The sequence below is a fragment of the Artemia franciscana genome, chromosome 18 (assembly GCF_032884065.1).
Source record: "Artemia franciscana chromosome 18, ASM3288406v1, whole genome shotgun sequence".
NCBI classification, from domain to species: domain Eukaryota; kingdom Metazoa; phylum Arthropoda; class Branchiopoda; order Anostraca; family Artemiidae; genus Artemia; species Artemia franciscana.
The window spans coordinates 1,527,348-1,555,309 of NC_088880.1; the positions used below are offsets into that span (position 1 = coordinate 1,527,348).

Here is a 27,962-nt window from a genome sequence, read left to right on the forward strand (position 1 = left end):
TATTCGTGCGTATAGACATATTTCATCACTACGATGGTCAGTTAAGATAGAAATGAGAAGTAAAGACACCCATAAACATGAAAACAATAATTGAAAAGATAGGAACAAAAAAGAACAATTCACTAATTAAGAGTTTACAGAATATTCTTTTGGCACGATCGTGGGGTCTAATCCCAACTGCTTCATCTTCACAGAAACTTCAAACAAATAATCATAGCATTCGCACCTGAAAAAAAAATGAAATAACTTATTCAACCATAACAGATCGTGATTCAATTATTATTAGTGAATTAACTTTAATATAATAGCTACCAGTGAGACTATTAGTAAATTATCTTTATGCTACCTTAAAACCACCAAGATTACTTGTTTTCAAAGGATGACCACACCCCATGTTTAGTAAAGATTATTGTGGCCCAAGGTACTTTGGACCACTAAAGATTCTTGCTTGACTCTGGTTTTAACTGGGTATAACGCGTCCAAACGTTTTTTTAATTGTACCTATGAAGTCTCTGTTTTTTTTTTGCAATTTGGGGCCCTTGTGCCTGCATCTACAAGGATTTTGCACCCTCAGAGATATATTGTTTTTACCCTTTTTAATATCTGATAAACGACTATTTTGAGCTTTTCACCAATACTGTTTCGATACGCCAATGTCACGAACCTAACAATCAAATGTTTTCTTCTCCAACTTTCTAGGGCCACGCCTTCTATTTAAAGAGGCAGGGTTGCCACTCGAACAGAATTAATTGTACTCACCAGAGCCGCCAAAAAGTACTACATTGAAAAAAGTAATCTTCCCAAAAATTTTAGCGCATGTTACGCTTGCAAGTGATTCAAAATTTTCTCTTAGTTTTTACACAAAGTATGATGATTTCGTTTGTTTCGCCTGTGCTTGAAATAGGTTCCTCATTATCGTCTCTTCTCTGGTTGTAAAACAGTTCATTACCAACAAAACGTTGGTTGGAAATGGCCAGCCGAGGTTACTTTTAAATTGTACCAATTCCATATTGAAATAATGCGAACGTCTCATAAATAATATGCTTGTTTTGATATCCAATCGTCTAAAACAGTTGAAAGTGGCTATCTTCGGATTGAGAAAAAAAATGACTTCAGAGGGTCAGGACAACTATATAGCTAAAAGGACCCTACAATTTTGGTTAAAGAATTTTTATTTCACATAAAGAATAAAAGTATTAAATCAGTTCAAACAGCATAAAGAATATTTCAGTTAATAAAATAAAGGCACAATCCCTGAAAAAAAATATTCAGGAGCTTTGGAACAATACACTTAACTCAAGTGATTTAGCCTTCCACTTCTTTGCGCTGCAGATCAGCTGTGCTGAAACATTTTGGACCAGGAATTTGGCACTCTAAATGTATAATACTGAAAATGGTTTTTGTTAGTAATTTATTTCAAAGTGGTGTCCGAATTGATTTTTATGCCATTAAGTCGTTATAGTAGATGGCAGTCATACCACATTGAAGATTTGACTAAGGAAGTGTCTTAGTTCTCTTTCTTTTCACTTAGTTCTTTGCTTCTTTTAGTTCTTTGCTTCTTTCTTTTAGTTCTTTGCTTCTTTTAGTTCTTGGCATTTTTTTAGCTCTTTGCTTCTTTTAGTTCTTGGCTTCTTTTAGCTCTTTGCTTCTTTTAGTTCCTTGCTTCTTTAAGTTCTTTGCTTCTTTTAGTTCTTTGCTTCTTTTAGTTCTTTTTGGCTCAACCTATATTTTACAAAATTTCTACAAGTTTTATTTTCAAAAGAAAATTTTACTATTAGCCCTAATCGAAAAAATAAATACCATTCTTAAATCAGCTACAAATGATTATTTTCCCACATTAGGCACTTTTTTTTCAAATGGGTTCTTAAATTTTTTGTTTCAAAGGACTGTAGATCATTCTTCACAGAATGATCTGCAGCTATTGCTGCTATTGCTATAACAGGTTGCAGCCTGTTATAGCTGCTGCTGCTATAACAGATTGCAGCTATTACTATAACAGGTTGCAGCCTGTTATAGCTGCTACTGCTATAACAGGTTGAAGCTATTGTAGCTATTGCTGCTATTGCTATAACAGGTTGCAGCCTGTTATAGCTGCTACTGCTATAACCGGTTGCAGCTATTGCTGCAGCAATGATTCTTCTATTTTGAAGATGAAATGAGAAATCAATTATTTAACTGGTTTACTCCACATCTTTTGTTCGAGATTAATTTTGAAAAATCCCCCAAAAAAACAATTCAAAGAAAAGTCAAGAGTAAAATAAAAAAACTAAAACAAGAAGAAATCAATCATAAAATCAGTCAAATTTAGCAGGGACAGAAACTACTATCAATAAGTAAAAGAAACATAAACGAACAGGTATTACAAGGAACAAACGAGTCAAAATTAAAACTAACAGGTATTTCATTAATATATATGGGACTACCACACTCTTAAATCCTTTATAGGTTAGAGTGATATTTGCGGTTTAAATGACTTGTATTCCAAAAAAATAAATGTATTTTTCACCAACAACAGCAATAAAAAAAACGAAAAAAATTCCTAGAAAATTAAGGCTTTTCAAAGAAGTGCTACCACAAATAAAAGCGGGGCTAGTCTTCGCTCAAACCTCTAAGTACTTGGGTACTAAGTACATCTTAAGTACTAAGTACATCCCTTGGGATTTGCTAAACAGTGCGTTTTTAACTTGTTAAAACAAGAACAACAAAAAAGAAAAACAAAGGCAATACGAATCAAGATTAAGAGACAGAAAAACAATTATTAGAGGAGACAAGTTACATTTGTGGCTTCTCAATTTAATCTTAGTATTTTGAATGGTCATCCATTTTGTCAAAACTTTTCTTTTTGATAATATTTATTTCGAAAGTATAAGAAAAACATGTTTAAATAAAATCTTTAAAACACATTTTGGTAATTTTTTAAGCCGCTTTCCTGAAGGGATATATTTAATTAGCTGGTCACTGAAAGCTTCACCAATCGATTTTCAGCAAATTTAATAGGAAACAAGCACTTATAAAACTTCAAATCAGGCTAGTGAAACTAGATTGATTACATAAAACATAGTGATATATTATAGCAAGACGTTCTTGCGCAAGTCTGGTATGAAAGTAATTCCACATTTCTCCGTTAGTTTCAGAAAAAAGAAGGTAGGCTAAATCGACGCCGGGCACCATCCCGTTGATTCTCTGTCAAAAGAAATTGAAAATCCTTGCGTGATTTACCAGTCAAACAGGGTGGAAAATGCTACCTTACTGCAACAAAGATGGCAGTGGTGAGGATTTTAGGGGCTTTGGAGAGGCCTCTTGTTTATCTTGGCTCTCAAATTATAGTTTACTAGAATCTTTGGCTAATTCCAATTCGCACAAAATGCGACCTACCCACCTTTTTTAAGCCCAGTGACTCAGTTCGTAACTTGAAAACAACTCGTTTGTGCACTGAATCGAAATTCACCACATATCAGTCATAACTTGTACTTAATTTATTTTAACATCACATAGCGACTCGGGATGGGGACTGCATGCATTATAATCAATCATTTTTTGACCTTCTAATTATTCTGACTGGAAAAGCTATCTCAAAATTTGGTTCCAATGATAGGCGAAAATTCCATATATCTGAATAGGCTATTCGAACCTTAGTTTCGATCGAATGAGTCTCCTACCAAGCTTTTACGATCGTCATTTCTTCTTTGAAGTTACAAGGGGAAAAAATATTCGTAGGAACATCTCTCTTTACTTAATACACCCTACCGTGTTGATTCTGGTAAACTTATTATAATCTTAAAGACACTCAGGACAACAATGCTTAATTAGTAGCCTAACTACATTTTTTTTTTCCTTTATATTCTTCATCAATAACGATAGCGTCATTGTATTTAGGAAACAAGCGAAAGCACAGGCACTCATGATTTTTGTACCTTGAAGCATAAAAAAGGGCGAATTTCACTGTTAGACAAGAAATATTTTATTAAATAAAAACATTATATCTAAATACACATTTGAGATCCAACAATTTAGACTCTATAGTTAATCGGAGTAGAAATGGGAATGCACCTTCTATATGTCAAGCCAGGAATTTTTGGGAAATCTCAATTTCTTTACGTTTCAATATTCAGGTCACATTTTTTATTTCTGAAGTCCCAGAAGAGTACAACGTAAGTGTAATTTTTTGTATTTGAAACTCTAAAACTCTCTTAAGAACATTGACTAGGTTTCGTTAACCCCTTTAATTAGCGAAATAAATATATTTGTTTGCGCTCAGGGAGGGGATTCCGCTCCTTTAATAAGTGAATACGAAAACCTGATTGATAAATAACATTTCAATCAACTTTTATTTCCGTATTTACAGTAAGACACTTAACTTACATAGTTTTAGCTTTTTCCCAAGTGTCTCCCCATACATAGACTCCATGTCTTCGGACAAGAACGGCAGTTGTTTGTGGGTACTGCTCAATCGCTTTTGCCAAGGATTCCGTCAGATCTTCTTCCTGACAAGTATTTTCAATAATGGGCACAATTAGTTCTTCATCAAATCTATAGTTTCTGCCTAGTTTTGCGTTCTTTATTCCCTGAAAAATAGAAGTATCTCGTTAGTTATTCAGTGGACAAATTAATCGACTCCGTTAAAAAAAAAATAACGAAAAGACTGGCAAAAAGCCGATATGATTGAGCCTTTCAGTTTCCTGTTGAGTGGACGAATAGGGCCGTTGCTACTACTAATGAATTGTTGCAATACGAAGTCACTTGAGACCAGCACAGTTGTAGAGGGTTCTCCTCCACCCACTCTGTTCAGAGCTTCATTCTCTACTACCTAAATTCTTACTTTATTTAAGTGTTATCTTATAACTGCTTCCCGATCGATCCAAGGATTGCCCCCCCCCTGATATTGGATATTGCATACACGCACTATTGACAATCTTGATACACAGAGTATATTTTAATTTAGTTTTAAATATGCCTAAACTTTTTGAGAAAGTTTCAACTTAATATCTTATTCTATTATTGAGGTATCACATCTAAGTACCGTTTTGACAGCTTAGATGGACTTGAACCCTATTAACTTAGTTCTATATTTAGTAGTTTTAGTATTCGAAGCACCAGTAGTCGTAGTCATAGTCACAATTGCATTAGTGGTAGAGGTAGTCGTTGTCGCAAGTCATAGCCGCAGTTCCAACTGCAGCTGCAAGTATTCAGAGTTGCAATCTTAAATAGTTGAAGCTGCAAGTATATGCAGTCGTAGTTGCAATTACATTTGCATATGGTAGCAGTCGTATCAAGTAGTTACACTTACGGTCGAAAATAACTGCATTAGAGACACAAGTAGTTGCAGTCAAAATGGCAAGCAGTTGCAAGTAGTCGCACTGATCGCAGTTGCGATTAATTAGTTGCGATCACATTCGCAGTATTAGTAGTAGCAGTTGTCAGGGTGAATCTATAGCTTTGAGTTTTGAGTGGGGATATAAAGAATGTGTCGACAAAATCGTCCAGTGTGATAGCAAATGCGGACATATAAGCGAAACTAAGACAACAAAGACGCCCAAAATTCTATGGTTGGAAATTGTTACGTTAGGAGGGGCAAACCCCAGCTCCCCACTCCCCTTAACTGCACCCTTGGCGGTTATAGTAGTAGTGTGCATATAATGTCTTTTGGTTAGATCATCTTTCTGCTCAGCATACCCTGGAAGTTTCAACTTAATAACCTAATCCATTCCTGAGATATTGCTTATACACGTCTTTAACAACCTGCATGAGCATATCGTGTTGTGACTGAGTTCAACAACCTTCTGGTTAGTTGAACACCCCAACTGTATTTCCAGTGAGTGCCAGTTTAGTACCCAAAGCAGTTTCTTAGATATTACTGAAACACCTTTTGGACAAACTGCAAACGCATAGTGTCTTTTGGTTAGTTCAATATCCTTCTCAACATTACCTGAAACCTTCAATTTAGTACCCTTAGCAATAGAAGTAGTAGCAGCAGTAGAATTAATAGCAGCAGTAGTACGCACATGGTGCTTTTTGGTTAGTCCACAATTCCCTGTTATGCCCCTGGCCCAATTATTTATGCAGCGACTCAGATTTTCTGGATGTTGTAAGGATATAACCATGTAATTGGCAATCTGTATAGAATTCTTATAGGGAACATATTGTTAGCCCTAAGCCTACTGTGGCCCCTTTGTTATCCATTAAATTGCCCTCAACATGCCCGACTGACACTAGCTGACTTTCGACAGCTTCTTTACCGGATTCCAACTCACCATATATTTCTAGACTTTTAGGTGAAATTGATCTTAGACAACTAGGTTTCAGAACTGAATTAATAAGTTTTCAGGTCTTAGTTATATCTTTCTCACATTCTAAAAACTTTCTAAAATAAAATATTAGACAAAGCTCGGAGAATGATTGGCTAAAGTAGGTTTCTATAATTCTTATATATATCGAAGTGACAAACTTGGGGGAAGATTTTTGCTTTTTCCAATGATACTTTTCTTCTTCTCTAGCTCTTGGGAAAACCGAGAGTTGTCACAGAGTTCAACGATTTTTACTTTTTGCCAATCTCGCAAAGATGAGGGGTTGTAAGTTCGTACTATTGCAGTTTTGAATGAATAATAAATTAAACTAAAACATGTATTAAAGCCTGACACAGAGTCAATCAATCCCACACCTGTTAGTTCAAACGTATTTTTAAACATTGCAGATTCTTTTTGGAAATGATAAGAAGTATTCTTTCGCAATGCAGTACTATTAGACAAAGGTTCAGAAAGGGCTATCTTCGAAAAACAAGGATGTTATCTTGAATGCCACTCGTCAAAATATAACTACAGAGAATTCGTAAAGAAGAAAAATTATTGTCAATTAGAGTTAGGTATAAGCACCATTGGTATTATACCATACGTGGCATTACAGAGAAAAAACATCGACCGACACAGAAAAATCATCCAGAAGATTAAGTTAAAACTACCATGAAAACTTATCCTATGGCTGATTTTAGACTAACTCCATTGTTCCATTCAGACTATTTAAGAAATTTGAAATAGAACAAATTGGTTCACGGAAAACTTCCCTAATACCACACTATTTTCCTGAAACTGATGTTTTAATAAACAACGACTCAAAAACTTTAAAATTCCAAGAAAGATCTCTAAGAACAGAATATGCAAAATTATCCGACACAGAAAGGGTAGGACTGTATCTTTATCTGAGCCCGGGTAAATTATTAAAAAAATAGCCAGATATACCTAAAAGCGAACCATTGGAATCATTCACAAAGGTGTTATACAGACCAACAACATATGACTGCAAATCAGCTATTAAAATCTTAAGCTGGCCAAAAGACGAGATTACCCCTTGAGTATTTGCCTGTAGCACTGACAAGCACAACTAAAGTCTGCAATTAGAAAAATTGCAGTTCAATTCCAATAAAATTGCAGTTCAGTCCTACTATTCAAATTAGAAAAACTAATTGATTTCTTTCTAAAGCACAAACGTGCTCATTTTTAAGAAAAGTGATATTACTTAAACCGACAAACTAATCATAGCACATTTCATCAGGCTTCTGGAGAGCCCCCCCCCCAGATCCCGATCAACCAGTTGAAGAAAATATGATTACTAATTAAACGACGTATGTAAAAACTGAAGTCTTCTACAAGGAAAAGGAATAGAAAGAAAGTAAAAAACTTGCTACCTACTAAAAAGAGGAAAATTATGGAAAAAAGACAATGAAACTTGATATTGTATCAGGGAATGGAAGGGGAAATTGGAAAAGGACGACTGTCAACTTTACCACTGAAGTTTAAATGATTCATGTGACTGACTTTTGATAATCACAAGAAAAATTAGAGAACTGAAAAAAATATTACGGAAACACAAAACAAAAAACAAAAAAGTAATAAATGTACATTAGTCTCGAATTATTAGAAATCATCTAGTGACACGATCTTGCGACCTTCACAGTGTGAAGTTGCAACTTCACAAAAATTCGACCCTTGCTTGACCACACATTTCTAATACCGCAGTGCTCACGTGCTACATTCAAGACAACTTAATTTTTCTTAGTGAGGCAATTCGACACAAAATGATCAACTTCGTGAGTATGCTTCTTGAAAGCAAACACAATGTCTGCTACTTCTTGAGACTTCAACATTACTAGTACAAGAGCGACTTTATTAGAATTCATTGGGTATGGATTCATTGGGTATGGGTATGGATTCAATCTAAATTTGATAGCACTAACAATCGTTTGAATAAAAATCAGAGTTCCATACGGTTAAAAATTACTTCTAAAACGGCATTATTGGATTTTTTCCAGGGTTTGCCGTTAAAAAGGAGAGTCAGATTTCCTCTCAATATCGTTGACATTTGATTCATCCTAGCTATTCTGTTTTCCAGAAGATGAATTTAGTTTTGACAATGCTTAGTTCATAAATTTTCCCTTCAAATATAGGCTGAAACTCTAGCACAACAGCCTTATGAATTTTGTTTATGATACCAACATCCAAGTTCTTACTGAAACTCATGCGCTCATTATCTTGAGCCAACACTGCAGCTTTAATGGAATATTCAGCTGTTACAAGCTCACTTTCGTGTGAGAAATTCGTGTGGAAAGGTGCGCAGCGTTGAGACTATCATTAGAAGAAGACTTAGACAGGGTTGAGTTGCTCAGGATTTACTTTTTGATAAATTTTTAAAAACATCTTCAAATTCTTGAAAATGGCAAGTTCTTCAAATGCCGCTTTGGCCCAGTCATTTTCTTCCTTAGAGCTCAAGCTTTGCACAACTAAAATTCAGGTAGACTACTCGCAGTAACGAAGACATTCTCCTGAGAGCTATAGCTAAATAGCTTGTGGCTGATGTAGCCATTATTTGATTTAATTTCTCATATACTTGACGACCACAGCAGATAAAGGACAAAATACGATAGAACTAGACCTCAAACTTTGAAGTCACTCATCTTGATAATATGTAACAATCCAAACTACGATAAACTACTTATCATTGTGAGGGGTAGGCCTTTGCTAACAGTGGCGAACATTTCAAACCAATTCAAAGGTCCAAAAATCATTAAATATGTAAAATATCTAAAAAGAGATTAGGTCAAATTTAATCCCTAGACGGAGAAGCTATCAGTACTGGGTCACTCAATTGATTATTTTCAATATTTTTCCAGTGGGTAAAGATTCTTCTTTATTTTAAAACTTGTAATGAATTCCAAACAAGCTTATCCAGCTTAGATGTTGACAGGCCGGATGTTAAAAAAAATATTCAATAATAAAGGTTGGTGTAATTGTGTCATCATTGTGATGTATAATTATAGTACCTATTCTCCAGCAGTATTACTCATAAATTATTTAGCTTGTTATAAACATATGCCAAAATACCCTAGAAGCTAACCGAGCACGAGTTGCAGGCAAATTTTTAGTCACGTGTTCATTTGAACCGATAGCCTTTCTAAATTTTCAGTCTCGAAAAATCCTAATGCAACGCTTTAGCAGTTTTTTCGCTGTGGGTTTCTTCAGCTCAGCTACGGTTAAGCATTTTCAACCTCCAAAGAACTGTATAATAATTACAAAAAGCACGAACTAGCTCAGTGTCTTTGGTATCGCAGCACGCGAGAGGAAATACGCATTAAAAGGTTGAAAAAAAAACTTTCAAATATTGATGGGATATGCTATACAAAGCCAGGAGTATTTAGCTATAGCGAGTCGTGGTTAAGCATAAATCCATAAAGAAGGGGAAGGGAAGAGGCCAAATTTATTGAGAAGCTTAAGTAGGAAGATAGATGCACTAGTTAATTATTTCAACTAGGGCAGGGAAATGTCAGAATGGATAGGACTAAAAATGAGGGGCGGGGACCAAAAGAAACAAGCTAGAATTATCATGGGTTTTGGAGACTTCTTGTGCAATGTCGTTGAGGATGCTAATAAGATCGTTTATTAAATTTCTTTAGCAAGTTTCAACGACCATAAGGTTATAAACAAATATCCATCCGTCATGAAATTCCTTTGCCAGGCTGTCAATCATGACTGAGAAAGGAGGGGCCCGTCTTAAGGACTATTTTGAAAGGGAGAAAATAAATATCTACTCTCAGGTACGTGCTTTGGGGGAAGTTAATCTTAGATTCTTATCTATCTCTCCAATATCATAGGCCTACTTTGTCAGATCGCTAGTGATCCCAGGATCATTGGATATGCTCTGAATGTTTATTGATGAATAGGTTTGCCCAAAAAACAGGGACACGTCAAAGGCAGGCTCAATTGAGGCAAATTAGGACTTTATAAAGTAGGGAAAGCTTTTCTCTTACATATACTCGAAGTTTTTGTTCAATAATTTCTTAAATATTGAACAAGAGACTATTGAACTATTCAGCTGGAATTTTGTTTAATAATTGCAGCCCTTCAATATATTTAGACATTTAGTCATTCGTTGTTCAGTGAGTAATAGGAGTTTTGGAAGTGTTTAGAATGTTTTTTAGTTTTTTTTTCTGACTCTCTCCCGTGATTTTTAAGATGATTTTATTTTTAAAAACTATTTTTTCTTCTTTCAAGTTGCTGTTTTTTCATTGAAAAAGCAGAAACGCTTCCGGACATGGAGCCGAAATATTCGGATTTTTTTAAATTAATGTTTTGTTGTTTCATTTGTATGACACACTGTAAAAAAAAGTTTTCATGTTTGATTTGTAGAAAAGAGGAGGGGATAGGATTTTAATTAGTTTCGGTTGGTTGAATTTCGATTTGACGGAAGTTTTACTTAGGCACGAACGCTCTAATGTTCTAGAAAAGTCTGAATCGTATCTTGTGTTAGTGAAACTGTTAATAAAACATCTCTAATATTTACTGAAGAACAGGTCAATAATTTCTTAATTATTGAGTAAAAGACTATTGAACTATTGAGCTGCAATATTGTTCAATAATTGCAGCCCTTCAATATATTTAGCCAGATTTACAAAGCTTATATGTTAGTAGGCCCTTACTTTTATCATTTCCATGTGCGTTATCCTGAACTCATTGCCAGGATAGAGGAGCGTAACCATTACAGCTGCCTGGGAATGAGTGTGTATAACTGCTCCAGCATTACATTCTGAAAAAAAAGAAAAAAATGAAAAAAAATGTCTCCTGGTGTAACCACTACCTCCAAAACAATGCTATATAAGTTTTAGGTCTCCGAGAGGTGAAAATTATGCTGAAATAAGGGGTTAGTTTATTCAACATTACATTCTGAAAAAAAAAATCAAAAAAGGAAAAGAAATGAAAAAAAAATGTCTCCTGTTATATCCAACACCTCCAAAGCCATGCTATATACGGCTTAGGTCTCCGAGAGGTGAAAATTTTGCTGATATAAGGGGATAGTTTATTCAGCATTACATCCTGAAAAAAAAAATCGAAAAAATGAAAAAAAAGTCTCCTGGTGTATTCACCACCTCCAAAATTATGCTATTTACGGTTTAGGTCACCGAGAGGTGAAAATTTTTCTGATGTAAGGGGTTAGTGTATTCAGCATTACATTTTGAAAAAAAAAAATCAAAAAAATCAAAAAAATGAAAAAATGAAAAAAAAATGTTTCCTGGTGTATCCACCACCTCCAAAACCATGCTATATACGGTTTAGGTCTCCGAGAGGTGAAAATTTTGCTGATATAAGGGGTTAGTTTATTCAGCATTACATTCTGAAAAAAAAAAATCGAAAAAAGGAAAAAATGAAAAAAAATGTCTCCTGCTGAATCCACCACCTCCAAACCCATGCTATATACTGTTTAAGTCTCCGAAAGGTGAAAATTTTGCTGATATAAGGGGTTTGTCAGGATCTATGGGACTTTATGCGCATGGAGCTGGGTGATTTAAGGTAAGAAATTCTTGGAGTCAGGGTAAGAAGGAAGGAATGCATGGCAGAAATTCTGAAGAATAACTGTCAAGCGGATCCTAGAAATATGGAGAAGTGCATTCATGGAGTGAAGCAGCACAAAATTTCTATGGACAGCAATTTAATTATTAGTGTTATTGACAAGTTTGTTTCTCTTTTTCATTACAATATGTCAGCTTGTTTTTTTCAGTGAATAGTTTATAAATCGTGACCAACTCGTCTGTGCATTATAAGGCATTCACAAAAAAGAAGAAAAACTCTAAAACAAGAACCAAATTTCATTTTCATACATAAGTGTAAGTTTTAACGATACTTCTGCTTCTTTTTTTTATTATGATGTTGGCGTTATGCTGTACACTTTCCGTTCAGTAATTTGCCAACCATGACTCGCACATCTATATATCATTGGGTATTTCTAACAAAAGAAGAAAATACTCTTAAAGTTAAAACAATTTCTTGTACCCAAACGCAAGCTAGTAAGATTTGGCATTTCAGCGTCTTCTATCTACCTTGGATCCTGTTTTTGCTGTAAAATTTTTAATTTAGCAGTAAAACTTTAGATCAAGAAGTTTGAATTAAAACAAAAACATTTTACATAAATAATAAGTAGTAAAATAGGCTTACTGTGACCTGTAAGTGCTTGCCGTAAAAAAAACTCACAGCACATGCGCCATACGAATTCAAACATTGGGAAAAGAATGATCAAATAACTAACTAACGTTTGTAAGCGCATATGAAGAGAGGGGTGCATTGGCTCTTCTTCAAGTTTTTGCAGGCAGCAGGTAATCGAATATCATTGCCATCTACATCTTGAATAAATATGTCTTCTGGTGAAATCCTTTCTTTCTGTACCCCTGATGGTGCTATGTATATTTTATTCCTAAAAAGAAAGAAGTGAAGAGGAATTAAGATAGGAAGATATCAAGAGAGGGATGGAAGCAGCGGCAAAACTAATGGGCGGGGGGGGGGTTACCCTATGACATGAAAAAGTCGTTTTCTATTGGTAAAAATAAATGCATCTTGTTCAGTAGAAAATAGAACAGACCCGTGCTATAATTAGACAATCCTTTTCTAAGGTGAATGACGGTTAATAAGCATCAGTAAAAGCATTTATCGCGTAGGGACATGTATTTTAGCCCATGGTAAGTAAATTTCTCAAATTTTGCACACCAGAATCCATATTAGTATTCTCATTATAGGAATGAAAGTTATAAAATTGACAAAGCATCTAATTAGCATGTAAAACAGGAAAAACAGGAAGATTTGTGGCTGAAATATTACTATTACTGAAATTAAAAATGTTACTCAGGTTAGTAGCATATCAAACGAAGCAAAATATCCATAATGACTCATTCTTTCTTAAAATATCTAAAAATGACTCATTCCTCTTTTTTTCGTTATACTTTTTTTAAGATTCAAACTATTAAGATTGTAAATACTGCTTGAAATGTATTAAATTAACAAAAACTTGATACTAATACAATATTTCTGTTGGTGGGCCAAGATTCATATCTTTAGATTTGAAGCAATCAAAACAGAGTGGTCCATTATACCAAAAGAAGAAGGAGAGAGAAGCAGAGAGCAAAAAGAGCGGAGGAGAAGAAGAGAGAAGAGAAGAAGAGAAAAAAAGTGAAGAGAAAATGAAAAAAAAGAGAAAATGAAAAGAAGAGAAAAAGAGACAATGAAAAGAGAAGAGAGAAGGACAGAGAAGAAGAGAGCAAAAATCAAATATTCTAAAGTAGGTCACGACCACGGAGAATCCGTGTCCGATTTTTGTAGACATCAAAACAATTAGAGAAGATACAATAGAGCGTGGTCTGGGTTGAGAAGTAAATCCCCAAGCTCTCCTGACCAAACTTGGTGAAAAAAAAATTCCGCTTAAGAAATTAGAGCCCCCTACTAATCCCAATATAACTGGGAAGCAAAGGGCCATAGAATCTTGAGGAAATGAAGGATGTTGGAAATTGCCTCATAAAAATCTTAGGTCACTCAAGTATTACTATCGGATTTCAAAGGTCCCCTGTAGTTCAGCACCTCGATTCATAATTTGCCCAAGTCGCTAAGGCTAGTGACTTGGCAAAAGGTTCTACGCGAAAACCTAAGTCGTGGCTATTTTTTCCGGGAGTTGCCACAAGACAAGAGTGTGGTTCGTTCCTGGAAGGTTTGTTCGTCTTTCGAACTGTCGTTATATTGCCTTTAATATAAATTGTTTTTAAATACTTCTGGTCCATCATCTGCATTTAACTTCAAAAACAGATTCAGCAAATAGAGGAAACTTATTCCCAAGCCCGCAAGATCATGAATCCAGTCCCACCCATGCCGAATGCTTTGAACAGTAGAAATCTTTGGACATAAATCATCTATTTAGTATAACCATTGACAAGACAGCACATCATTCCATTAAAAAAGAAGAAGTGAAAAGATCTTCTGTCCTGCTAGTTGCTCTGTCCAGGCGTCGGAGGTACAACAAAAACAGCGAAGGAAACTCCTTGAAAATATTCACTTATTATAAAAGTATGACCAAGTGTTAAGGGAGCATTTCACAAAGATCCAACTGAAAAAAATACATACAATCTCCTACTCTTCACCAAAGCTTCAGAATTGATTAATTAATTTTCTTGGCAATCAGGTCTGGAAACGAATAATACAGGAGGCGAAGGAAACAAAATACTCAATAACTTTTGACAGTACTCCTGACATATCAAACCAATCAGGTTTTACGTAACGTGAAAATTAATGGATCTAAGGCTAGTGTTATCGAGTCATTCACTGATTTCATCCAAAGCAAGAGGAAATTTGTCAAAGAGATAATCCAGTTAGTATTAGGCGACAATTTGGGCAGAAAGGCTCGATATCCGAAATTGTAAAGGTCAAGTTTACGAAAACACTACAGAAATGGCTGGTGTTCAAATGAGAGTTCGGGCACGCATAAAAACGACTAATCCCATAGCTATATTCACTCCCGGTGCTAACCATTCCATAAATCTGGTTAGATCTTATGCTGCTTCTGTTTCAGTAAATTCTACTACGTATTTTAGAATCCTTGAAGAAGTTCTTGTGTTCTTTTTTCTTCGTCGACGCATCGATGGAGCGTACTGGTAGCTGTAACTGCACAAAGAGTGAAGGGTTTGATCAAAAAAAGATGAAGAGTCAATGTGAAGCCGTCGGCATGATTATGACCCACTACTCTGCAGTGCAAGAGGTTCAGGAACAGCTCACGGATACTTCCGAAGGCTTAAGAACACGGTTGGATTTCGAAGCATTATCGAAGACTATGAAATCGTTCTTATTTGTGCGCTTTCTTGGTTTTTTAGGTAAACTTCTCCGAGAGATCAGTGATGCACAGCAGTACCTGCAAACAAAAGACATTGATCTTTATCAGTGTATAGTAAAAATTGCTGCCTAACAGACATTCTTGCAGGATACTAGGAACGATTATTATTTCAGACCTGGACTGAAAATTTTCTTTTTTGAAGCCTTCTAACCTACTGGACTCAGATTATACGCAGGTGAGGAAGCAAACACAGACAAGCTCCAAGCCACAAGAGGGCGGCTTCGCAAGTTCAGCACTGTTTATGGAAACTATACAAAAGTCCTCGGAAGACGAGCTTGAACTTTGGGAGTTTATCCAGACACACACTCTTAATATCCCTTTCCTATCAATTGTTTTTGAAAATGCAGAATAAATGTAACCATCTGCAAGAGAAGTTTTTCAAAATTGAAACTAATTATGAACTATCTCTGATGAAGTATCAGCCAGTTCAGGCTGACAAACCTCGATTTCATTTTGTAATACAGGCTTCACGGTTCCATCACAAGTAATGATATGTCACTACTCCTGGTATTTACCTCACTTTTTTACTTTTGAGGTGCGTATTATACTTTCTCTTGAGCGTCTCAAGAGAAGGACTGATCCGAATTACCTCTGCTGGCAGGCCATTCCACGTGGCAACGGATCGTTGGACGAAACTCGTCTTCAAATATTCCAGGTGGGTCGAACTCTGGACAAACTAGTCCTCCCGGGGAGTACTTAGGCGAGATGATCGCAAAGGTTTTATTCTGTCTGGAATGACTTTTAATACCTTCTCAAATGTATAGTAATGCACATAGTTGTAGAAAAGCGATATTGATGCTACTTCAAAACGATCCTGGATCGACTGCAGGGGTTTGGCATCAGAGTTGCTAAAAATAGCTGCGCAAAGTACTCCGTTCCGGACACGTTGAAAAGGAGCGATGTGGCTAATCGAAGCACTAGAAAAGGGAGGACATGCCTATTCCATGACTGGCCTGATACATGACATGAATAGAGTCAAAATGGCCTCGTTGGAGAGGAGGTTTTTGCACCGTAGGCTGACTCCTGGCTTCTGATAAAAATAGGATTTCACTTTGCTAAGGTGTTCAGTCAATGTAAGATCTGACGAAAAATGAACTGGAAGGAGGCGTAGTGCGTCTATTCTTGTTACTGCTCCTTTTTTTGTAATGAAACCAGATTGATCCTTTACATTCCGCAGTTTCGAAATTAAGGGCTTTTTAGTTTTTGATGCACTGAAACTGACAAAGCCACTAATTTGTCAACACATAAATTTTTTCATTCAGCCTGAAGCTTGTTATGGGGATTGCTAGGATCTCTGTCTTTGTTATTGGGATCTTTTCCGTCGTGTCACCAGCAAAGCAGTGAGATTTTTTCACAAGGCTATCCTCTAGTTTGTGTATGGACATCAGGGAAAGAGTCGGCACAAGAACACCTCCTTGGGGTTCTCTGGCTAAAACTAACCGTTGTTGAATTATTAAGGTTTGGAATAAATTGGTTCTAGCTGGTAATAGGAAAGAGTATCTCCCAGGGATCATAGTTTCGAGAAGCTGGGCCTTGGTAAGCTTATCACAACTGGCCAAACAATTGCAGGCTGGGGGAAATGAATATCACATCTGACCTCCTGAAGGACTCCTACCCCCTTCAATCGGCCCCAAGTACTTAAGAAAGTTGATAGGACGTAATTCAAACCCCTTCCCAGGGTTTCCCAGTCCAACCAAATATTCAATGCAACCCAAGTTTCTCAAAACCCGTAGTAATATTTCTAATTCTACCTCCTGATTTAAATAAAAATTAGGTATCGTCAGTTATCATATAGCAATTAGAAGCCTACTTTAACCGTTTTCTTTGGACAATTTATATTTTAACCAAAGCTGACGGTCGTGGGTATTTATCTTCATAATAACTTACTGTTGTAACTGTATCAATACGATAGATCTCTCTTCCCTTAATAAGTAGTTCTTTATCTAGGTTTGATCGCTGTAAAAATCAATGGTCATTTTAACTAACTGTCTAGTTAATTGTCTTACGCTGTCTGATTTAGATTGTTGTCTGAATCTGCCTTCTAAAACCTCCATCTTATCACAAATCTCAAAAACTCGTTTGGAGATATAACTGTTACGAGACCAAATAAGAGCATGGAGAAAATATTTACAAAATTCGAAAAAGACAGACCAAATTTGTTTACATTCTGACCTGGTCAAAAACTTCCATAATGGCACCAGAAAAACACACGTGAAGCGTAAAACAAGCTATAAAGCCGACCAAGCTTTTTTTTTTTTTTCTTTTTTTTTTTTTTTTTTTGTCAAGTTGGCTTTTAACTCTAAAAAGAAGTCCATAGGACTTGTCAACTTATCTCTCAACACATTTATTTTGTTGAAATGAAATTGTTCATGTCACAGGTTTTGTCACATTTTTTTAGTCCGAAAGACAAGTTTAACTACATTTACAGTAGTAAAATAATATAGGCGAAATTATTAAGGAATACATCAGGAGCATCAATGCTCAAAAATGCAGGGAAGGTGAGAACTTGTTTTAATTTTTTAATGAAGATTTAGAAAAAACATTTAGAAAGAAAAGAAGGTAATTTTATTACTAATTTTGATGACAATACGAAAAAATACATATTTCAAAATTTAAGGGGGCACAATCATCAGCCTCTTTCCCGTGCATAATCTAGGCCTCTGGAGATTATAAAGATGAATCTGATATTACATTTACCATTAAAGAACAAAAAGGCACAAAAAAAGAAAACATGAAAAGACAAAACAAAAAGGCAAAGAAATGTAGAATTTTCCCTATTTTATGGTAAGAATACAGCCAGGCACCATATCATTAATACCAATTTACTTAAAGGAATCAAATCTTAGGTTTCCGAGCATTTTGTACTTATAATACTATCATAAGAGTATTACCCTTCTCTTATACTTATGCCACCACCAGTTCCTGTAACCCAGCCAAGGTTGTAAAACTGCTTGCATAGCGAAGGTATGAGAGTCAATGCATCTTCACTGTCAACATCTTCATACTTCTCCATCGTAACCTTAAAATGATTCTTTATACATATACATATACATATACAGATATCTATACATATACAGATATCATACATATACAGATATCTATACATATCTATATACATATACAGAAAAAAAATAAAACGAGACACTATAAACACTTTACTGTCTTTCCATATTTTTAGAAGTTACATGTGCTAACCTTACGTGTTTTTTTTTACCAGTTTAAGAATAGGATTATATTACTATACTTCCAGTTCAGAGTGAGGAGACTACTGCTCTTAAGCGTCTCTGCTCCTTGGCTAAGATTTCAAATATTTATACATGCTATCCTGGATTCTAACCTGCCATGGAAAATTGATCGTCAGATATTTAAGGCAGCAATTGATATCTTAAAGAAGAGAAATATTGTTTAATAATGATTAAAGCTTGAAGAAGTCAATTTTTAAAAGGACGTGATTTATCTATAGTTTTTGATTGTGCAAAAGAGAGCGGGAATGAGTAGGAAGAGCCGTATTGGTACCGGCCGGCCTAGTGGCCTTAAATTGCTGGGGACAGGTAGCTTAGGTACTCGCACTTCCCATGATCAATAACAGTGTATTATTGTTCATAATTGCATATATTCATTGTTTGTAGACTGAAGGAGAATAGAGCTTCCAGTGGATAGTTTTTCTGAAGAAGAAGTCAAAGAGGTGAAAGGACTTGTTGTTAGTTCATATACCTCCCTACAATTTTTGGAACTGGAACTTCCACTAAATACATGTTTTCATATGAGACTGATAGATAGGACCAATACATAGCCGCACACCAGTCAGAGCCTTGAGTTATTTCTATAAACTAGAAGATATTTAGACTTAAAGATGGGAAACTAACCCAAAAGCTATGAAAAAGTAGCTAAGCATGTTTTCTGATCCAGGTTTGGTGGCCTAAGCTAATCACCAGGAAATCTTTGGCTTAAGTTTCATTCTGGCAGTGATTTTTTAGCGCAAGATGCGTCAGTTTGTATATCTCTATACATCTATTTCTTTACAGTGTAAAACATATCCTGGATTCAACTATTATTTAAAGTTATTTGATTTGTATGGAAAAACAAATTCAAGATTAATGCTTGCCAAATTTCTGGTGCGGAGGGCCAGTTTGTATATCTGTATACATCTATTTCTTTACAGTGTAAATTTATCCTGGATTTAACTATTATTTCAAGTTATTTGATTTGTGTGGAACAAGAAAGTCAAGAATAATTCTTGCTAAATTTCTGGTGCTGGAGGGCCAGTATGTATACCTCTATATATCTATTTCTTTACTGCATAACATATAACCTGGATTTAACAAAAATTTTAAGTTATTTGATTTGTATGGAACAATAAAGTCAAGAATAATGCTCGCCAAATTTTTGATGTTCGGGGGGGGGGGGCAGTTTGTATATCTCTATATATCTATTTTTTTTACTGAGTAAAATATATTCTGGATTAAACTATTATTTCAAGTTATTTGATTTGTATGGAACAATAAAGTCAAGAATAATACTCGCCAAATTCCTGGTGCTGGGGGGCCAGCATGTATAGCTCTATATATCTATTTCTTTACTGTATAAAATACATCCTGGATTTAACTATTATTTTAGGTTATTTGATTTGTATGGAACAGGAAAGTCAAGAGTAATGCTTACTAAATTTCAGGTGCTAGGGGGCCAGTTTGCATATCTCTATATATCTACTTCTTTACTGTGTAAAATACATCCTGGATATAACTATTATTTTAAGTTATTTGATTTGTATGGAATAGTACAGTCAAGAGTAATGCTTTCCAAATTTCTGTTGCTGGGGGGCCAGTTCGTATATCTGTTTTTTTACTGTGTAAAATATATCCTGGATTTAACTATTATTTGAAGTTATTAGATTTTTATGGAATAGTAAAATAAAGAGTAAATAGCAATATATGTGCATGCTGGTCCTGATTTGGTGCTCTAAACTAGTAAACAATGAATGTAGAGTTCAAATATCACACCAGCAGCATTTTTTTATTTTTTTATTCAGAGTTGTCTTTAATTACTAAATTAGTGTAAAAAGCTTTTTTACGAATACACCCTGGGTTCAGTTATACTTGCTGAATATCCAGTGCTGGTGGTAAGTTTATATATCTGCATGAGATATATCTTGTATTAAACTGTTTTTCAAAGCTATTAATTTGTATGGAACAGAGAAGTCCATAAGAAAAGCTATGGGCATAGCTGGAGGTCTAAGTTTGGTAGCCCCAACAGGGAATTTAGGGTTCAACTCCAATACCAGCAACCTTTTTTTTTTCAATGAATTATGCTTATTCGTAGTGGTCATATAAACTTTGTATGTGGCTTATTTGATTAGAAATTGAAATTAATAATGTCTTTTTAAGACTCAAAAGGAAAAAAATTCAATAAAAAGTTTGAGACATCTATTTTCTTTAGCATTTTTGAAAGGTCTAGCTATTAAGCCTATGGGGATTTCAGCTCCACAACCCTAAGAGCAAGGGCTGCAAGTTAGGCATATCACTCATTGTTTACATAAAGTATACGTTAATTAAAGGTATACGTTAGTTAAAGGTATGCATGTTCAAACTTTACTTTCCACAAAAATGAAGGGCATTAAGGTGAGCTTTTCGAAGATTGTTGAACTAAATCAAAACATGTGTATATTGGTTGTCAAAAGGGTGTAACTCAAGAATGACTGAGCATATTATTTGCAACTTTCCAGAAACGATAAAGGACATAATCAATTGAGCAGAAAGGCAATACTCACTTGTTACTACAACTACTGCTACAACTACCACCACTAATACTGCTACTAAAACTGTTTCTGGAGCAAATACTGCCAAGGCTGAGGACAATCAATTAATTTATTTATAACCCATCTACAAAAAAGAGGACAAAACGCCCATAATATGGAGTAATAAGACAAAAAAAGAAAAAAAAATCTATAAATAAATACAAAATAAACACCAAGAAACAGTTAAATAAATAATGCTGACCATGGATCATACATCAACATATCAACTATCAATACAGAAGAACAAAAATCATTTAGCTTTTTATCAATAACACATATAGGCAAAACTAGGTGGAATTCATTCATTAAATAACTATTTCTAGTCCAAGGAGGGTAAGTGAGAAGGAATTTAGTATAACGAAAATATACTCTATTAACATATAGTTCCTGAGGTTCACTAAAAAACTTCCAAACCATACAAAGAGAAATGAAATAAGGCACAACTAGGCTTTTATAAATTATCGCAAGATTTAGTTTATCTATGCGTTTAATATTAGATACAATTGAAGCATAAACAATTCTCAGTTTTTCTTCAAATTTTCAAGGGATATTTTCACATTTTCTTTCATATTTTTTCCAATAGGAATTCCAAGGTGAACTAATTTTTGAGAAAGGGGGACTTGAGCAATAGCTAAAGATAGAAAAAATGGGCCATTTGTCTCTTTAAAATTGAAAGCAACAACAGCAGTTTTTTCAACACTGAAAAAAAAAAGCCGAATATCTTTATATTCATTGAAAAGCTGATTAAAAGCGCTTTCACATCCACTAAAAGTACAGTTTAGATTCAAAACATCATCTGCAAAATCTATTAAAGACAAGTTAAATCCATGGTGAATACCACTAAAATTAACAGAATTTTGGGCATGTAGAACAGAGTTATTAAACAAAGAAGGTGAGGTAAGGCCACCTTGACAGACTCCTTTCAAAATATCAAAAAGGGAAGATCCTCCCTTTAACTTCGCCTTAAGGTGATGGTACATATACAGAAGGCACTTTACTATACAAAAATTTACCCCTCTTATATGCTTAAGTAAAACTTGGGAAAAAATGCAAGAGTCAAAAGCTCAAGCAACATCTAAAGCCCAAAGTATAATATGGGATCTATTTCTTTCTGCATCAGCAAGAACATTCAATAAAGCAGAAAGGGCATGCTCCTGGCTAATACCTTTTTGGTAACCAAACTGGTGGGGTGGAACATAACATTTAGAAACAATTTCATCCAAAATAACTGACTCAAATAACTTAAAAATAGTACTAGAAACTGTTATAGGTTGGAACGAATTACATGTAGTAAAATCCTTTTTGCCTTTTTTTTTGGGGATAGGGGTTATTTGACCAACTGTAAACTGATAAGGAACAACTCCATTTCCAACAGACATTTGAAAAAGTAGAGATAAATGATTAAAAAGAAAAGCAAGCATAATCAAAATATTTGGCAGTAATTCCATCAACTCCTATGGAATTTGTTTTCTTTAGTTTTTTACAATAAAACAATACATCACTTGGGCTTAATTATAAATGTTGAAGGTTCATGTTTTATTCGGACAGGCACTTAATTCTTTTTCAAATTTTGATTCAAGAGCAGGATTGGGAGAAGAAAATTCATGCTTATAACAATTTATCCACTCAGGCTCAGGAATACAATTTGCACAAGGGTGATCAAATTTTTTTCCAGAGCTTTGAAGGGTTCTCTGCAATTTTATGAGCATTTTTCTCAATAAGATCAGCATTATGTTTTCTTAACACTTTAGGAAAAAAACGTTTAGGACATAGCACAAATCATTAATAGTCCCAGACTTTGGCCAGCCGCAATCCTTCTGAATATTCAGCCAAATTTTAGAAGACTTGCACATGGAAATAAGGGAAGGGTTTTTGAGCAACCCTGAACTTGAGAGCCTTTCCTAACATGCTTGCACAGGACAGCTGAAGCTTCAGCACACTTTAATCCATGGTTAATATCTACTAGATAGGTGGCAAGTGCAATGGCTATTTCTTTTTCACTAAGGCCCGAGCGTGTGCACAACAAATGAAAGGGTACCTTTATTTTATTTAATATTCTGTCAGATTCAAGACAAAACATTTTGCAGTTAACATTTTTCCAGCCTTTTGTATAAATCACTTTTTATCTGGTTGTTTAGGGGCATTAAATGAAGCATTTATTTTCAACTTTATTGGATGGTGGTCCAAATAAAAGCCATCACTAATTACCTTGACAGTTTCACAGGGGAAAGATGCAATAAAATGATCAAGGTTAGAAGTTGCTGACAAAACACTGATGAACATGAAGTTTCTGTTTTAGCAGCAACTGAGTAGGAAGGGGAGGGAATTCAGAAGGCGTTGGGTACTTGGCGATGAACAGTCTGTTAAGTCACAATTAAAATGATCAAAGCTTGAGCATTTGGACGCTTTGAAACTCTCTTCACAAAACTTGCCAGCCTTTTGCAAGCTTTTATGAATTTATTCTCTGATTGCAAAGAGCAGTAATTAGTTGGCTGGTAAACGTTTATACAGATTAGGTCTGAAAACACAGCAGCAATGAAATGGTCATTCAACTCAAGGAGATTGATGGGAAATTGCGAAATGAGAGCTAATCAGCCTGAAGGTTGGCCTTGGCACACTTGTTCATTTTTGCTGGGTGAAATTAGACATAAGAATTCTGTGAAATTCTGAGTAGATTTTTCCTTTCATCAGATAAAAAATGTTGTTTCAGTAACTTCAGTAACACGCTTTGTTCCAGTAGCTGTAGGAACAATTGAGGGGGTGGGAGGGTCCTTATTCATGAAATTTTCTAGCTTATTACAAACTTCTGTAACTTTTCTGGTGATTACTGCTGCTATCTCACCAGGACATATAGGGACTTTATCAGGTTCAAATCACAAAGACTGGTAGCTCAACGTTGTGTTGCTCACAAAGCTCAAGCACCTTTAACATTTCGTTAATATTGCCTTCAGGACTTTTTTTAATTGACACAATTTAAGTTGAGCACAATTTAAAAAGTTTAAAATAATTTCTCCAACATAGCTATTGAAGATAATAGGTCTTGCTTGGTCAAGTATGAACTCAATTTCACTCGTTGCACAATCCAATTAGATTTGGAGCTAAATCCAGTTTATGTCCACACAGTTCAATGAAAAATTGTTTCTAAATATTATGTCCCACCCCACCAGTTTGCTTACCAAAAAAGTATTAGCTGGGAGCATGTCCTTTTTGCTTTAATGAATGTTCTTGCTGATGCAGAAAGAAGTAGATCCCATATTATCCTTTGTGCTTTAGATGTTGCTCAAGCTTTCAACTCTTGCATTTTCCACCAAGTGTTACTTGAAACATCTTGTATAGTAAAGTGCCTTCTGTATATGTACTATAATCTTAAGGTGAAGTTAAAGGGGGGATCTTCCCTTTTTGATATCTTGAAAGGAGTCTGTCAAGGTGGCCTTACCTCACCTTCTTTATTTATTAATTGATGAAAGTTATATATTTGAAATCAGCATTAAAATGCGATTTTTTTATGTAGCTATTGGTATCAAAATTCCAGTTTTTAGAGTTTTGGTTACTATTGAGCCGGGTCGCTCCTTACTACAGTTTTTTACCATGAACTGTTTGATAACTCTGTTATACATGCCCAAAATTCTGTTAATTTTAGTTGTATTCACCATGGATTTAACTTGTCTTTAATAACTTTTGCAGATGACATTTTGAATCTAATCTGTATTTTTAGTGGATGTGAAAACATGTTTAATCAGCTTTTCAATGAAAATAAAGGTATTGGGCTTTCTTTCAATGTTGAAAAAACTGCTGTTTTAGCTTTCAATTTTAAAGAGACAAATGGTCCCATTTTTTTATCTTTAGCTAAAGCTCAAGTCCACTTTCTCAAAAATTAGTTTACCTTGCAATGCTTATAGGAAAAATATGAAAGAAACTGTAAAATTATCCCTTTAAAACTTGAAGATTACTTATGCTTCAATTGTATCTAATATTTAACACAAGGATAAATTAAATCTTGCAAAAATTTATAATAGCCTAGTTGTAACTCATCTCCTTTCTCTTTGTCTGGTTTGGCAGTTTTTTAGTGAACCTCAGAAACTATCTGTTTGTAGAGTATATTTTTGTTATGCTAATTTCCTTTTCAGTTACCCTCCTTGGACTAAAAATAGTGACTTAATGAATAAATTCCACCTAGTTTTGCCTACATGTGTTATTGATAAAAGGCTACATGCTTTTTTGTTCTTCTATGCCAATAGTATCTCATCCATGGTCAGCATTATTTATTTAACTGTTTGTAGGTGTTTATTTGTATTTATTTATAGCTTTTTTTTTCTCTTATTACTTCATCTTATGGTTGCTTTGCCCTCTTTTTAGTAGATGGGATATAAATAAATTGTTTGATTGAAAATGCTGGGTGGATTCTATCAGGCCCTGGGGCTGTTTCTGGCAATTTATTTCACCCAGCTACATCTGTGAAAGGCAAGCTATTTGGTTCATTACTTTCCTCCTCTGCTAGTTTTCTGGCTTTAGCAAATACTTTAGAATGAAGGACTGTCTTCATACACAACAATACTTCCACCTCATTATTTACCACTGATTCAACACCTATTTACCAAATTATTTACCAAAATTCAACACCTGATAGTACACTGTCTTGATGGTATGGCTGTAATCTTTCTAATTGCATGATACTTTCTAATTACATGGAAATCTTTCATTATAGATGTGTCTCTGCTTGTAAGCCATGTTTCTTGTATGCAAATAATATCAACTTCTTTATTCCTTGCAAAGTTCACAACTAAGTCTTTTTTAACTCTTTTGACTGATTGAGTATTGAACAATAAAACTCTTATTTAAGGGGTCATGTTGATTAGCTTTAGAATTTCACTTGATTCTAGTTTCTCATTTAATAATGTTTTTGTAAGACAGCATAATTTCTGTACCTTTTCTCTATTAAATTTTTTTATAGATTTCACTGACACAGTAGATTCAAGATCACTTTTTATCTCTTCTACAGTGATTTTTTTTTTAGGGATTCCTCTTATTACTCCTTGACATCTGGCAAAAGTAAAACAGTTCAAAATAGGGATGATACCTTTTTATTGACAGTGAATAGATATAAAATTATTTAGCTGGATATTTTGAACACATATGCAGTGTTCATCATCAGCAGCAAAACTCTTTATCAGCAGCAGTAGAGTATCTTTGACATCTGAGTTGAAATTCCTTTGCTTGGACTTCTGTTTCACCTATTTTCTTAATTCTCAATGCTTTAGCCACAGCAGATTCAGTTGGAAGAAATATTGTGACTCTATTTTATCTCTGCTCAGTTCAAAATGCTTAGGTTTCAAGGCTTCTTTTAGGTTTAAAGTGGTTTCTCTTTCTATAGGCAAGTTTTTTGTTTCAACTCTGCTAGACAAGATAGCTCTATTTCCAAATCTGTCAAGAATCTGGTTTCCTCAATCCCAATGTATAAAGTTTTAAAGATATGAAAATACATTTCCTAAAATTTGGAAAAAACATTGATATGGCTCAGAATTCTACTCAAATAACAGGAATTGAATTTACAGAACTAAAGGCTGAGAAAAAGCAACTGGTAACTGAAAATTAAGGTAGAATGTTGTTTTGTCAAAATTTCTATAGGTATAGATCTGTCATGTAGTTGAACTTTAGGGCCCTCTAGAGGGAGGAGTGGAGGTGGGTACTTTAAAATACCTTCCCAGGATATACTTTAGATTGTAGACCCATCCCTGAAAGTTTCACTTTTCTAACATAACCCCTTTCTGAGATAGCAAAAAGTCAATAAATCCCAGGAAGGAGTTTGAAGTACCATCTCTACTTCTTTTCCCTCTAGAGGGCCCTGAAATTCTCCTAGATGACAGGTCTATGCCTATCAAAATTTTGAAAAAATAACATTTTACCTTAATTTTCAGTTACCAGTTGCTTTTTCAGTAAAATTCTAGTTGATTGAATTTTGGCTATCTCAGAAAGGAGTTGGGTTAGGAAAATGAAACTTTCAGGGATGAGTCTAAAGGCTAAAGTATGCGCCAGGAAGGTATTTTGAAGTACCCACTTCTACTCCTTCTCCCTCTAGAGGGCCCTGAAATTTGTCTACATGACAGGTCTATACCTATTGAAATTTTGACAAAACAAAAATTTACCTTAATTTGCAGTTACCAGTTGCCTTTTCTCTACCTTCAGTTCTCAAAATGCAATTACTGTTATTTGAGTAGATTCTGAGCTATATCAATGTTTATTTTCAAAATTAAGGAAATGTATTTGCATATCTTTAAAACTTTATAAATTGGGATTGAGCAAAGTTGTGAAGCTGAAAACAATTTTGTTGTGCTTTATTCAAGCATAAGATCTATTTTGCAAGGTTTCACTTTTATAACACACATATTTTCAAAGGCCATCAAAAGTCAGGACTAATGTTGTGGTATAGGCCTATGGTGACTGTCTTGCCTGATTAAATCCTGGTGTCTGCTTTATAACCTGACCCTGATACTGTATAGCTTGAAACATAGGTAAAACTTATCGAATAAATGTTGTATACATGGGGGCCAGTCCTGGCTCACTTTTTGAACTAACTGCATTTGGCCTCAACATCACTCCAGGGGAGTAATGTGGATCCTGATTTACCTGCATTACAGAAAAAACACATCACTAGGCCCACCCTCCCCCAAACAAATATCAAAACCTTAAATCAAAAATACCATAGCCAACCACGCCAAGCCAAATTCCTCAAGTCCTTACTGACAATATTGAACAAATCACACATTCACATGCTTTGAAAAGTGCGCGAAAACCAGCATTGCAAGGATCTTTTCCTAAACTCAAGACAATGAACATGCACACGAGATGCCGAACAAGTTTTCTGACCCGTATTTTATTAACACACTCCGACATGTCAGAAAACCGACATGGGACAGAACCGGTTTTCTGACCGAAATTAGACCGGCTTTGTATTTAAACCTTCAGGTACTTGGATTGAAAACAAATA

At 34.9% G+C, this 27,962-nt stretch overlaps 1 protein-coding gene across 2 annotated transcripts; it reads right to left on the bottom strand.

Annotated features, from left to right (window-relative positions):
- LOC136038481 (methylthioribulose-1-phosphate dehydratase-like) lies at positions 1–27,806 on the bottom strand. Of its 2 annotated transcripts, XM_065721552.1 has the most exons (6): positions 27,676–27,806; positions 18,075–18,202; positions 12,569–12,729; positions 10,964–11,070; positions 4,363–4,565; positions 1–226 (listed from the first exon to the last, which is right to left on the bottom strand). In XM_065721552.1, exons 1-6 carry the CDS (start codon positions 27,676–27,678, stop codon positions 127–129), a joined length of 702 nt encoding a protein of 233 aa, XP_065577624.1. In that variant the 5' UTR covers positions 27,679–27,806; the 3' UTR covers positions 1–126. The 2 variants fall into 2 exon arrangements, with proteins under 2 accessions (XP_065577624.1, XP_065577625.1); XM_065721553.1 differs by lacking the exon at positions 27,676–27,806.
- Between the last annotated feature and the right edge of the window lie 156 nt (positions 27,807–27,962).